This window comes from Melanerpes formicivorus, unplaced genomic scaffold (assembly GCF_026170545.1).
Source record: "Melanerpes formicivorus ecotype bairdi unplaced genomic scaffold, bMelFor1.0.p_v2 SCAF_72, whole genome shotgun sequence".
Lineage (NCBI taxonomy): Eukaryota > Metazoa > Chordata > Aves > Piciformes > Picidae > Melanerpes > Melanerpes formicivorus.
In genome coordinates, this window is record NW_027142424.1 from 2,949,659 (window position 1) to 2,962,009 (window position 12,351).

At 43.3% G+C, this 12,351-nt stretch overlaps 1 protein-coding gene across 3 annotated transcripts in view; it reads left to right on the top strand.

Annotated features, from left to right (window-relative positions):
- The first annotated feature begins 3,605 nt into the window (after positions 1-3,605).
- The window catches only part of ATP2A2 (ATPase sarcoplasmic/endoplasmic reticulum Ca2+ transporting 2), a 47,083-nt gene continuing 38,337 nt past the window's right edge, over positions 3,606-12,351 (top strand). For 2 of the 3 annotated variants that reach the window (XR_010990470.1, XM_068163484.1), the window contains exons 1-3: positions 3,607-4,575; positions 5,638-5,655; positions 5,746-5,828. Coding sequence is in view for 2 of the 3 variants with exons in the window: in XM_068163484.1 (XP_068019585.1) it covers positions 4,458-4,575; positions 5,638-5,655; positions 5,746-5,828 (219 nt within the window). In the remaining variant the exon portion in view is untranslated. Of the gene's footprint in view, positions 4,576-5,637; positions 5,656-5,745; positions 5,829-12,351 lie in introns of all 3 variants that reach the window. The other variant, XM_068163485.1, reaches the window with a different exon arrangement.

Sequence of the window (12,351 nt, forward strand, 5' to 3'; positions counted from 1 at the left end):
TCCACCACCTCCCTGGGCAGCACGTTCCAATGACGAATGACTCTCTCGGTGAAGAACTTTCTCCTCACCTCGAGCCTAGACTTCCCCTGGTGCAGCTTGAGACTGTGTCCCCTTGTTCTGGTGCTGGTTGCCTGGGAGAAGAGACCAACCCCTTTCTGGCTACAGCCACCTTTCAGGGAGTTGTAGAGGGCAATGAGGTCACCCCTGAGCCTCCTCTTCTCCAGGCTAAACAATCCCAGCTCCCTCAGCCTCTCCTCATAGGGCTTGTGCTCAAGGCCTCTCACCAGCCTTGTTGCCCTTCTCTGGACATGTTCAAGTGTCTCGATTTTTTCTGCTCTGGAAGAGAAAGACCTCTAGAACAGTCCCTAATTCAGTCATTCTCTCACAATTCCATAACAGAACACGGAACAGAAATAAACACAGGCAGAGGACTACTCTTTCAGATCCTTTATAGATTTTTATGTAGGGTTTATGTTCAAAAGATAGGAAAAAAAGGGGAAGAATTAGGGAACAATGGAAGTGGAGTTGTCAAACTGCAGCTGAACTAGTGAACCCCAGGGAATGCCAAAAGTTCCCCAGGATTCACTAGAAGGCAAACTCTGTTCACTTTCATAGCAGCATTTCCGCCTGTTAACAACTTGGACTGAAAGGACACCCTATCTACTTTATTACACACTTTGCCAAGTTCTAATTGCACATGCCATGGTCCTGCTATGCTTAAAATAATTTTCCATAAGCCTTTTTGGAAACAGACACAAAAAGGAAACCAGCAATGACATACAAAGTATATCAAGGGAAAAGCAACATAAAGTATAACCAGGGTTTGTTTCTAATACCAGTTTGTTTGGAAAAATGCTATTGATGCTTAATTGTATTGCTCTGTTATAACATTTAAAAACACTACTTAAAAAGAGTAAGAAAGTGAAATGCAGGATTTTCAAGTCCTTTACAGGTGTCCTTGTACGTGAAGGCTAGTAAGACATGCTTGTGTGTAAAAATGTTGCTATGGTAAATGTACTTTTACAAACAGCTTACATATCATGCAGGTTGTGTTAACATTATAGAAGAAGCTACTGGGGTGAGAGTGAAATATGTTAATTCAAGTGGCTGCTGTTATTCTGTAGACAATGATTATGGAAATTAGGTATTTTCAAATGATGCATATGCACATAACATGGGAACTGACATTGAGTTTATCGTGCAGAGGTGCTTGAAGACTGAGGTGCATATACAACGACAGAACAGAATCACAGAATCATTTTGGTTAGAAAAGACCTTTAAGATCAAGTCCAACCACGATAACTCTACCAAGGCAGATGCTAAACTATGTCCCTCAGCAACACATCTCCACATCTTTTAAATACCCTAGGGATGGGGATTCAATCACCTCCCTGCAGATCCTATTCCAGTGTTTGAGAACGCTTTCAGTGAAGAAGTTTCTCCTAATATCTAACTTAGACCTCCCTTCATGCAACTTGAGGCCATTCCCTCTCATTCTATTACTTGTTACCACAGAGAAGAGACCAACACCTCCCTGGTTTCAGCCTATTTCACGGAGTTTTTAGAGTGAGATCTCCCCTCAGCCTCCTTTTCTCCAAGCTAAACAATCCCCGTTCCCTCAGCCACTCATAAGACCCATACTTTTGTGCTAGAAGATACTGAAAACTTTGGTGTGGGTTAGGTGGCCCTGTGATAGACATCAATCAGTAGGTTTGTTGGCACTGTGTACTTTTGAAGACATTGTTTTGTAAGAGTATTATTTTCAGATGCATGTGCACCTTGTGACTTCAGTTATGTTTTGGGGATGATGTGGCCAAGTATTCATACAATATCAAGTAAAATATTAAAACTAGGTAAGAAACATACAGTGAACTGTATAAAATTGTCATGTTGACATTCTTTACCTCTATAACAGGGTGTCTACAAACATGCAGCATGAGGCAGTGGTATGAGGAGCAACACAACTTGTTTTGAAGCAACATTTGGTCATGCTGATTAATCCTGTTGATAAGCAAGATAAAATTAATACACTTAAGGCATAGAACAAATAATTATCACACATCAACTAGATTATCAAATCAAACCAATGAATTTTTATTCAGAACTGCCCTGTGAAGTGTAGGCTTCTTGGTAATTATCTTCATGTAAATATTGGTTAGTTACAGAGGAGTCTCTTTCAGGACAGTCATACTTTTGCTAGAAGAGAGCCACACATAGCCTAGAACATCACCATTTTATATTGGCTGTCCCCTCTCCTTACTCCTTTCACTAACACAAAGGTAAGACCAGGATCTTTTCCTTCCAGCTCAGACACAGAGTTTCTTAAGAATGTGGTACTGTGGGTGGTTTGTAACAGTGATGGGTATACAGATTGTATGCAGGATCTGCATTTATGTAAGCCAGCACACATGTGGAGATTTTATAGCTTTTATATTTGCACCTACATATACAACAACATCCTTTGACACCAAGTGTTTTTAAGAGAAGATATTTGTGTACTGAGTTGCTTCCTATGTGTTTGGTATCGCAGGTGTTAGCAATGTCAGTTAGTGCAGAGCTCTGTATTGTGTTCTCTAAAGTTTCTGTGAATTATTGGGTGGGATGGCTAAATCAGTCAGTTTTCTGTTCTATATTGGTTTGGGAGCCTGTGTCAGTTATCGAGATAACTGGGCTGAGGAAAGCTGGTATCTCGCACCACACACGCTGCTGAAATCACACTGTGCAGTTTATACCTCCTTACATTATCTCTGTGCAAGCCAGGACTGAGTGTGCGTGTCACTGTTATGCTGGTGGGGCAGTGAGTGATGGTTTCAGTGGGAATTAGGGAAGTTGTGCAGAGAACATCACTTGGGGTCAGCGCAGGCCACATCGGAGCAGGGCCAGGACCTCTGGGGAACAAACGCCTTCAGTGACAGCATCGAGGGCCTCAAAATTCACACCTCTGCCATACCCATGGCTGGATGCCGCACCACACCCCTTTTGACAGGATGAGGCTCCTGTCATGACCAGAGGTGAGGACAGCTTCACTGTTTTGACTCAATGAGGTTTCTATCGCGACAGAGGTGCAGGCAAGCCCACGCTCATCCTTTGACTGGATCAGGCCCCAGTCACGACAGAAATGCGGGCAATCCGTAGTGGCAGGCTGCCACTCCTGTCACGACATGCGGCTGGGCGGCTGCTGCGCGCCAACCCTTGCGCCCTATTGCGACAGCGCGCGTACGAAGAGGCGGGAGGCGGGCAGCGTGCAGCTCCCCCCGTCAGCCCCTCATCAGCCGCGGGTTGAGGCTGGGACAGAGCGCGGCCGCAGCAGTTCACGCCAGGGCAAGGGGAGGGGGGAACGGGAAAACGGGCACCCCACCTGCGGGCCTCTCCCACTGCGGAGCGGAAGCCCTCCCGCCGCCGCATGAGGCCTGCATCACCCTCCTCCGCCTCCTCCAAGCCGAGGGTGGGCGGGAGATCGCGCTGCGCAGGGAGGAACCAGGCGCCGCCGCCACGGCCACACCGCCGCGGGCGGAGCCGCGCCTTCCCTCCGCCCCGTGCCGCGCGCCCCGCCAATGAGCGGCGTCCACATGCCGCGGCGGCGAGAGGGGCCCGGGCGGCCCAGCTCCCATAAGTTACATTAGAGGAGGCGCCGCCGGTGCGCTCTTGGAGTGAGCGGGAGTCAGCGGCGAGGCCGGGCGAGGGGGTCGGGCGAGCGTGCCCAAGCCGTGACGGCGACAGCGGCCTGGGCTGGCGCGGGGAGGATCGGGTTGCTAGAGAGAGGAGGGGGCGGCAATTCTGACCCTTCCCGGCGGAGACGAGGCGGATAGCGGGGCAACTGCGTTTTTTTTTCTTCCCCCTCCGCCTCTGGAGGCGAGCGAAGTGAGGCGTGCCGTTATCGTCCTCCGCAGGGGCGGCTCGGAGCCTGGTGAGGCAAACGGAGAGGCCATTCAGCCACCTGGACGCGGCCCATCCCATCGCGGGCACCCGCCGCGCCCTGCAGCCGGCTCGCGGAGCCCCCTGTACGCCCTCCCGCGTCCCTGAGGCGACAGCATCTGCGGGGCCCACGCCTCTCAAGTGTTCGCCCAAGGCCTGGGGTCGCCTGAAGCCTCGCTGATCTCCGCCAGAGAGGCTGCTCGGCTCTCTTGGAGGGCGCGTGGGGTGGGAGGGGGGCGGGGGATTTTTTTTCCCCCGCTGTGACTTTCCCCCTTTTTTTTTTCTTTTTTCTTTTTTTTTTTTTCCTTTTTTTAAAAATATTTTAAGATTTTTTTTCCCCCCCCTTTCTGCCTTCTCCGGGACGAGCGAGGCGTTAAGGTGGGCTCAGGGCTCCTCTCTGTCACGGGAGGGGTCTATGGTGATAGCACGGGGGTGGTGGAGGAGACAGCGAGGGGCTGAGGAGGGGGCTCGCCGCCGCGCCCGCCGCCGCTGAGGAGGAAGAAGAGGCGAGGCACCATTTGCTGCTCCCTGCCCCACCAGCCATGGAGAACGCACACACAAAGACTGTGGAGGAAGTTTTGGCTTATTTCGGCGTCAACGAAAGCACCGGGCTCAGCCTGGAGCAAGTCAAGAAGCTGAAGGAGAAATGGGGCTCCAACGGTAGGTGAAGTGGCCCCTCGCCTCCCTGCGCCGCGGGGATGCTGTCGCTGGCAACTCGTCGTTTTCCTCTCCCTCCGCTCCCTTTTCCACCCCTTGCTTTTTTTCGCTCATCCTTCTCGAGGCCCTTTTTCAAGGCCTAACGCGTGTGTATTTGCAAAGCCGGCATCTCTTACAGGACCCGGAATAGGAGCGAGGGAGAGAAGATGGCTGACTTGAACTCCACCTCGTGGGTTTCTTTCATACCCCAAGCTCACAGGGCTGCTTTGGAAAGGAGGATGTCACCTCCGTTTCCTTTCACCTTAATGGTGGGAAATCTATTCTGAAATAAAGCGCTGTGGGTTATTTGAGTTTTTTTTTTGTCCAGCCTGACCTTCATTTTTGCCATGCTTTTTAGTGCCTTTCTGTCCTTTATTTTACATTCCTCTTTCGAGCCGGGGCACAGAATTCAGCCGATAAGATGTTGCTTTTTCAGAATCCTTACTGTTTGGTCTTTCTAGTCCCTCTTGAACTGCCATGCCGTTGCGTTAAAATGAAAAACTATGAGACGATCATACGGTGGGTGTTAGTGGGGTTTTTTTAGCTTTAATACTGCTTTTGTACCTCTTAAATTGCTAAACCTAACTGCGAGGAAATAAGAGCAGAAACAAGAAAATACCCTTAAAATGGAGGGAGGGTTTTCAACTAAGTTTGGTTTGGGGTTTGGGTTTCTTGTAAGTGAATGTGAAGGAAGACCTTTGTCAGCGTTTGAAAAGCCTTTTGAGCCTTTGACCCTTTGTGTGCAACAACAGCAGGAGTCCCACAGCTGGCTGGAGTGATGACTTGGCTGAATTACAACCCTTAGCACATTCCGGCTAACCGGTATGTCTTAAAATGCAAAACTGTCGGGCCTGTTGAGATTCTTTAATGAAAGAGCAACCTCGGTGGGGGCTTTCAGTGTCAAATCCAACCCAGCTGAGTGTGCAGTTCAGGACCAATGTCTGGTGGATGCCTTATAATGCTCTAATGTGTTTCTTCAATGATTTTTCTTTCACATGCTTCCTGGAAAAAATCTTCCACTGGCAGAGTTACCAGCTGAGGAAGGTAAGCGTGTTCATGAGATCTTCTGCTAGTTACTGTTGATAATAGTTTTTTTAAATGTGCATACTTAAGTGGCTTTGTTACATATTGCAGGAAAAACCTTGCTCGAGCTTGTGATTGAACAATTTGAAGACTTACTAGTTAGAATTTTGTTGCTGGCAGCTTGCATATCTTTTGTAAGTATGAACTATTTTAATTTCCTAGGTTTCTGTATCACAGAATGACACATGTTTCAGTGTATAAGAACCATACATACTGAAGTTACTACTTCGTGAAAGGTAGAAGATGTGAAGTAAATGGTCATCCATTAAATTAGTTGCCTTGCGAAGATGCTCCTGTATGCTAGAAAAGAAAATCTCAGGGAATCTTTCATTGCATGAGTCATAAGTATGTAACTACACTAGGCAGGTATCAAAGTGCTGCTCATTCAGCCCAGTTTGCTTATTTAAGGTGGGATTTCCCAATGATTTGTTGGCTTTGAAAACTAACCTTGAGTAAGTGTGTGTTTAACTGGACATTCTTCTTGCTTTTGAGTTAATCGTTATCAAGCTCAGTGGATAATTATTGGAAGACATTTTTGGATGCAGTGCAGACTGCAAATAGAATTTACATGGCGAATATTCCAGTTGCCTGTCCTTCCTGATAATAGTAAGGTGACAGTTGTTGCTTTTTGACAGTGACAAGAATGATGACGGCTGTGATGGCACCATTGTTGACCAAATTTGGTAACTGACCTTTGAGTAGTCTAGTTATTAAATGGACATCTTGTTTTGCATAGAGGATTAAAACCCAGGACACTTTAAATTTTTGTTGTTGTTGTTTTGAAAGCATGTTTAGGCAATATTTACATAATGTGTAAAGGAAAAGCTGGAAAAATGAGCAAAGTCTAAGTACAGAGAGAAGTTGAAAGCTATTTATCTTGGGGAGCTGGGCAACAAACAAAGTGTGCAGCATGTTGAACTGTTTAGGTGAGAGGAGAAGTTTGTAGTAGACTTTGCCTTGGAGTTGTAATTAACTGCTTTTTTTTTTTAAAGTAATAAAATGCTACAGCTCTTGGAGGGAGTGGTAACTCTGGTGACTTCTAGCTAAGGGCAAGCTAATTAGGATGGGTAGAGGAGAATGTCCTCTGAAGCTGTTCTGTTTGATGGGGGAAGGGTTGCCCTGTGGTGGTTGCTGCAGTATATGCTGTGTTGCTGATCTTCCACCAAGACAGGCTTCAGCTCTCCCTGTGCTGATCCCTTTCAAAGGGCTTTAGGTTTTGGTGTGGGTATACCCAAAAGTCATTGCTGAGCTGATTGGTGGCACTGATCTTGACTGTAGAGACAGATGTGCTTTGCTCACTCCTCTGTTGCCTTGCGAAAATCAGAGTGGCTATGGAAAAATTGAATAAACAGGTTGTTTATATTCCCCCCCACCCCTTTCTTTCCCATTTTCCTCTTTTAGAGGGTGAGAAGGGGTTTTTGTTCCTGAAAATTCAGGAGTGTTTCATCTCATGAGATACATGACAGTACAGAAGTTTAACCTTATATGCCAGGGTACATCATTTGTTTTTCTTACAACAAACTGAAAAATCAAATTCGCTAAACTTTAATCTTTCATTGCTGAATCTAAGTATGATACCATACTGTCAGAGGTCGTAGAACATACATTGCCAAGCCCTTGTTGAAGATTTGGTTAGTAGCTGAATTCAGTTCCTTTTTTCAATATGCTTAATTTTTTCTGTAGAATCAAGAGAAAACTGTTGTCTAATGGAGTGTGGGTTAGATCTGAGTTCCCTGCTTCTGTTCAGCTGGCATGGTATCTGTATGACCTTGGGATACTGTTCTGCCTTTTCTGTCTCCTGTTAGGAGCTAACAACTATAAATTCATGTTAGTAGTAAGATTTTGAAGTGTAAAAGAAAAAAAATCTAGATATCTTCTAGTTTTGGTGCTTTAAAAATGTTTTTTCTGGCTTTTTCCATGCTCAGAAGGTGATCATCTGCTGATTTTCTTAGGTTTTAACACTTTTTTTTTTTATGAAAGCACATGAGAGACTTTTGTAGTAGCTGTAAAGAACTCCTGAGTATGTTGATATAAAGACTGTATTGCTGCAAAAACTGGGTGTAATTAACATCCTCCTAAATTCTGGTGTCCTTTACCAGCTGTGCATCAATTAAAAAATAAAATTGAAGATTCAGGTATGGCAGAGAATCTCAAGGTGTACAGATCATTGCTTTGTTGTGGAAGCTTTTCTGGTGATTGTGATCATAAATCATGTTAGGATTTTGCTATCATGACTGACTGTGAAGAAACAGCCATTTTTAACATTGAGAACTGCTATAGATGTTTGTGCACAAACATCCCCTCTTACATACAACATAAACTGTGTATTCAAAGTGCCTTTTGTGTCCTGCTTCCACACTGCCTGTTAGGTACGTGTCAGTAAAAGAAATCAGACTAACAGCTGAATCTCTGTCACCCTGGCTGATTGTAGGGGTCATATGCTGCGGGTTTGGTGGCTGTAGATCTGATGTCCTGGATTCCAAGTCAGAACTGCTGTTACAGATGTGCCTAATTAGCAAAAGCCTTAAGTATGGCTTTGAAGAGAAACCATATAAATAATTTCTGATGGTAAGTGAGTAGATCCGTGTACAGGCTTCGACCTTGTCCTGGAGTTCTGTTGAATCTGAGAAGCCTGTGCAGAAACGTACCTGTGGAGTGTATCAGCAGTTCAAAGGCCTTCATATCCTGACTTCATAGGTGTGAGTAAGAAGGTGTTTAATTTTCAGTGAACTATGGGTTTTAATTCTTGCTACTTTTGTAGCATGTATTTGGATCTACAGTATTCCCATAAAAGAACAGCTTGCTTTTCTGAAGCAATGACTGTGACAAGTTGGGAGATGTTAATTGTGCATCTGATGGATGCTTTATATGTATTTCATGTGTACATAGACACTATATAATTCTTTGGTAAAGTATGTGCTTTAAACAGTGATGTAAGCTTAGCTGTGCAATCTTACCACACTTACAGTAAATTTTCTTCTACAAGACGCAGCACAGATTGTAAACTCTGCCCAGAACTTCACTGTTAATGCAGCATCCCAAGAATATTTTCCCCTTCCTCTTGCCAATTACTTCCTTGATTCCTAAACTGTCTTAGAAGTGAATGTCCTGGAAATATTTTCTAATGGCAGATACCTGTGTTTAGATTAAAACTATCATAATTTACTCCAGAGAGTGTTAGAACATGTAGGTTAGCATGAGTATAACCTAATATGTGTTAAAAGGTAAGCAAAGTTACTCTTGAAAGAAGTAGCATGCCAGTAAAAATGTTGAAGGCTTTGCCCTGAAATCACCCAAAAACCTACCTGTTAAGGACAGGAGCAGTGAGTATGTGGCAGAAGATAAGGACACTAGAACATGACACGGACTGGCGTTTAGCTAAACTCAGATTACTCAAGATACCATCTGATGAGTAGGGATGATAAACCTGTGAGAATTAATTGACATTGCATTTTTCTTTGTAGAAATTAAACTTGCATACCTATATGTTGTTGTGTTTGGTATTGTTGTTTTTTCCTTATTGCTACAGGAAAGTATTGGGTTTACTTTCAGAAATGGGGAACAGCATACTTGGGTGCTTTCAGTCTGTGAAATTCTTAATTTTGAATTTCTGTGGTCAAGATCTGTTGGGGTGTTTTGTGTTTTTCCCTCCTCTCTCTCCTTGGGTAGCAAATAAATCTCTAATAATGGAATGAAAATCAGGAGGCTTTTCTTTATTATTTTGTAGAATCAGTATAACTAATAGGGAACAAGTATCACGACTAACAAAATAATTGGTACCTACTTATTTTTAAGCTAATGTGTATTGAAAAGACAAATTACTAAAACAAGAGTTTTCTGACCAGTAGTTAGTACTCTGCCCAAAATATACTAAACCTGAGTTCACAGTATATCCTGCAAGAATAAAACTCTTAAAAGCAGTCCATAGTTCTACATAATCTGCTTTACCTACTCCAGGGTTTCTCTTTGTTAGGGTGAAATCTTACTCTCCCACTTCGCTTCTAATTTTCTATTGTCAGAATGAAAACCAAACACAACCTGGTTAGGTTGCTGACAACAAACTGTTTGCTTTTCCTCTGTTAATGCTAAGTGGGTGCTGCCTGCTGGGCAATGGAATTCTGTCTTCAAGGTTCTATTCTTCAATTCTGTTTTGTTGCTTCGTGATAAGTAGTCATCTGAGATTACTTGTGTCCGTAACCCACCTGACAATACAGAGATATTTACCTTGTAGAAATGTAGAAAGCTGAAAGGATGCTTCTGTTCCCGCTGTTTTCATCAGTAGTCACCTCATTGCTGACTGACTTCTGCATTGTACCTTTGCCCTCTTTTTTTCAAGTAGCAGTGAAAACTAAGGGCTATTTGCCTGTCATTGTGTGTTTTTCAGCTTAGTGTCCTTCAAGTCAACTTCATTAGGCTTTGACTAAAATAGGCTTCTGCGAGCTATAGCTCTAGCAACCCTAAAGCAAATATGCTGAATGAAAGTTGTCCTTTAAGCTACTTATGTTGGCTGTTGATAGGAGACCTCTATGTCTTACTATTAATTTCCTTTGTATTTTCAGTCTTGCACTTCTCCTGAGCAATTACCTCCCTCTTTTCCTAGTCATTCAAGCTTTTTAAATACCTGGTAACTTTACTTACTGGCCATACTGCCTTGAACAGTACATTGGAGATCAATGACCTGGAAATTAAGCTGTTGTACATGTGAGTCTTAAAGTGATTAGGGCTGAAATATGGTGGGGTCCTTCTGAGTAGTATTCAGTGTAAAGTTCTCTAGGGTCTTAAAATCATGCTAGTAGAAACTATGTGACAAGGTCTGTGAATGCCTTGGACAAGAATTGTCTGGTCTCCACGAGGTTTTTCAGTGTATGATCTGTTGTTACAAAACACACCTTGTATTCCTTGTTCTGCTTTCTTTGTTTCTTACTGTGGTTTTGTTTTCACTTCAGGATACTACCAAATAATAAACCTGATCTGTTACAGCAGAATGTGTTGTGTATCACAACTGTCCTAAAAGAAGTGTTAATGTATCTGTAGTCTGCTATAATAAAACCAAGAACGCAAAACATATTCTGTTATTTCTAAGTCTATGTTTACTAAAATATTCTGGAACTAGAGCTTAGATTGTGTGGGAACTTTATGGGAGAGAAATGTGTGTTGCTGGCTTGCAGGACCAGCTAGCTGGTTTGTTTTAATCTCAGATTGATAATTTTGCCTAAAAAGCCAACAATGCACCTTGAAAAGCTCAGCTCTCTCCTGTCAGGATCTCCAGTCTGAGTTCATCTGCTCATTCTGAAACAATGGCTTATTGAAAGAAAAGATCCCTTGGAGACTTCAATTTGGTTCTCCTTGATAAACTTGGATCTTGCTGTCACTGTTTTCTTTACCTCTTAAAATTGCAGCTTTCTCAGTGTTGCTTTACAACACATGTTGTCTGCAGCCTGAAAAGATTATGGTTTAGCATTGTGTAAAGCAGATACTTTATTCCAGTTAACCTGGTAGGTGCCTGCTCTGTTAAGAATGTCACAAAATGATTGAATTTATTGCTTTGTTGGAAGAAAAAGTGGGTTTTACAGAACTCCCAATAAAGAGGGAAGAAATAGATAGTAAGCAGCTTTTCTGGTGGTAGTGTGACCTTGTGTATGCTGAGCAAACTGGAGGTGTACCATTAGCCTTTCCTAAGAGGCAACGGTGCTCTGGTACATGAAGTGCAGACTACAATGTAGATCTGTAGGACTGTTCCAGCAGGTCAAATGGCAGAAGTTGTTACTGGAATTGGAGATTAGTGGTGTGGGAAGAGGGAAGAAATACCAAGATGTAGAGAGTATAAGAAATCCTAACAAAATCTGTTCGCCAGAGGGATTACGCAGACCCTCAAAATGTTGTTTTGCCAGTTGGAACACTTCCGTCTTAATCATAACCTAGATCTTAAAAGTTTATTCTTTTGCAATAAAAATTTGTTGTTGCATTGGATTTGCTTGACAGTCTGTTTTCTGCTTGAGGCTTTCGTGCTGCTGCTCCTTCCTTTTAACATCCTGGAGTGTTTCACAATTGAGCAATAGCTCTGAGCAGCATGTTGGTGGAATTACGGCACTTGCTTTAGTAACGGTTTGCTCGCTGCAGTCCTTGAGTCATTCAGAGTGCTGTTGCCTGACTACCAGCCCTAATTATCTCAACACGTTGTTCCTATTTACTGTCACTTTCCAGGCTTCCTGTTGTTCGAAATGTTGATGAAAAAGCTCTTCCTCTCTGGTCATGTTAGCTTGACTTCAGTAACTGCAGAACTCTACAGAGGCCCTGACACAAACCCATTCAAATCAAGTGAAGGGCAGAAGCCTAAAACTAGAGTGTAATTCTAAAAGCAAATTAATTAAAATCAAATCTGTGGAGCCTCTTATTCAAGTGCACAAGCTGATAACACATTTTAAAATCCAATTTTAGGTTTTATCAGCTACTCAGCTCAGAATTCAACTTAAGGTGTAACTACACAATTCACTTAGGTGCCTCAATAAGGCTCTGCTTGTATTTAAGATGCTTGTTTTTCATATCTCATTGAAAACTTGTAAAAAATACTTGTGTGCCTAAGTTATTGGTAAAGAACAATTAGATTGGTTAAAACTCAAGTTCTGTCAAAGTTGTCACAACTTCTGCTTTCATTTG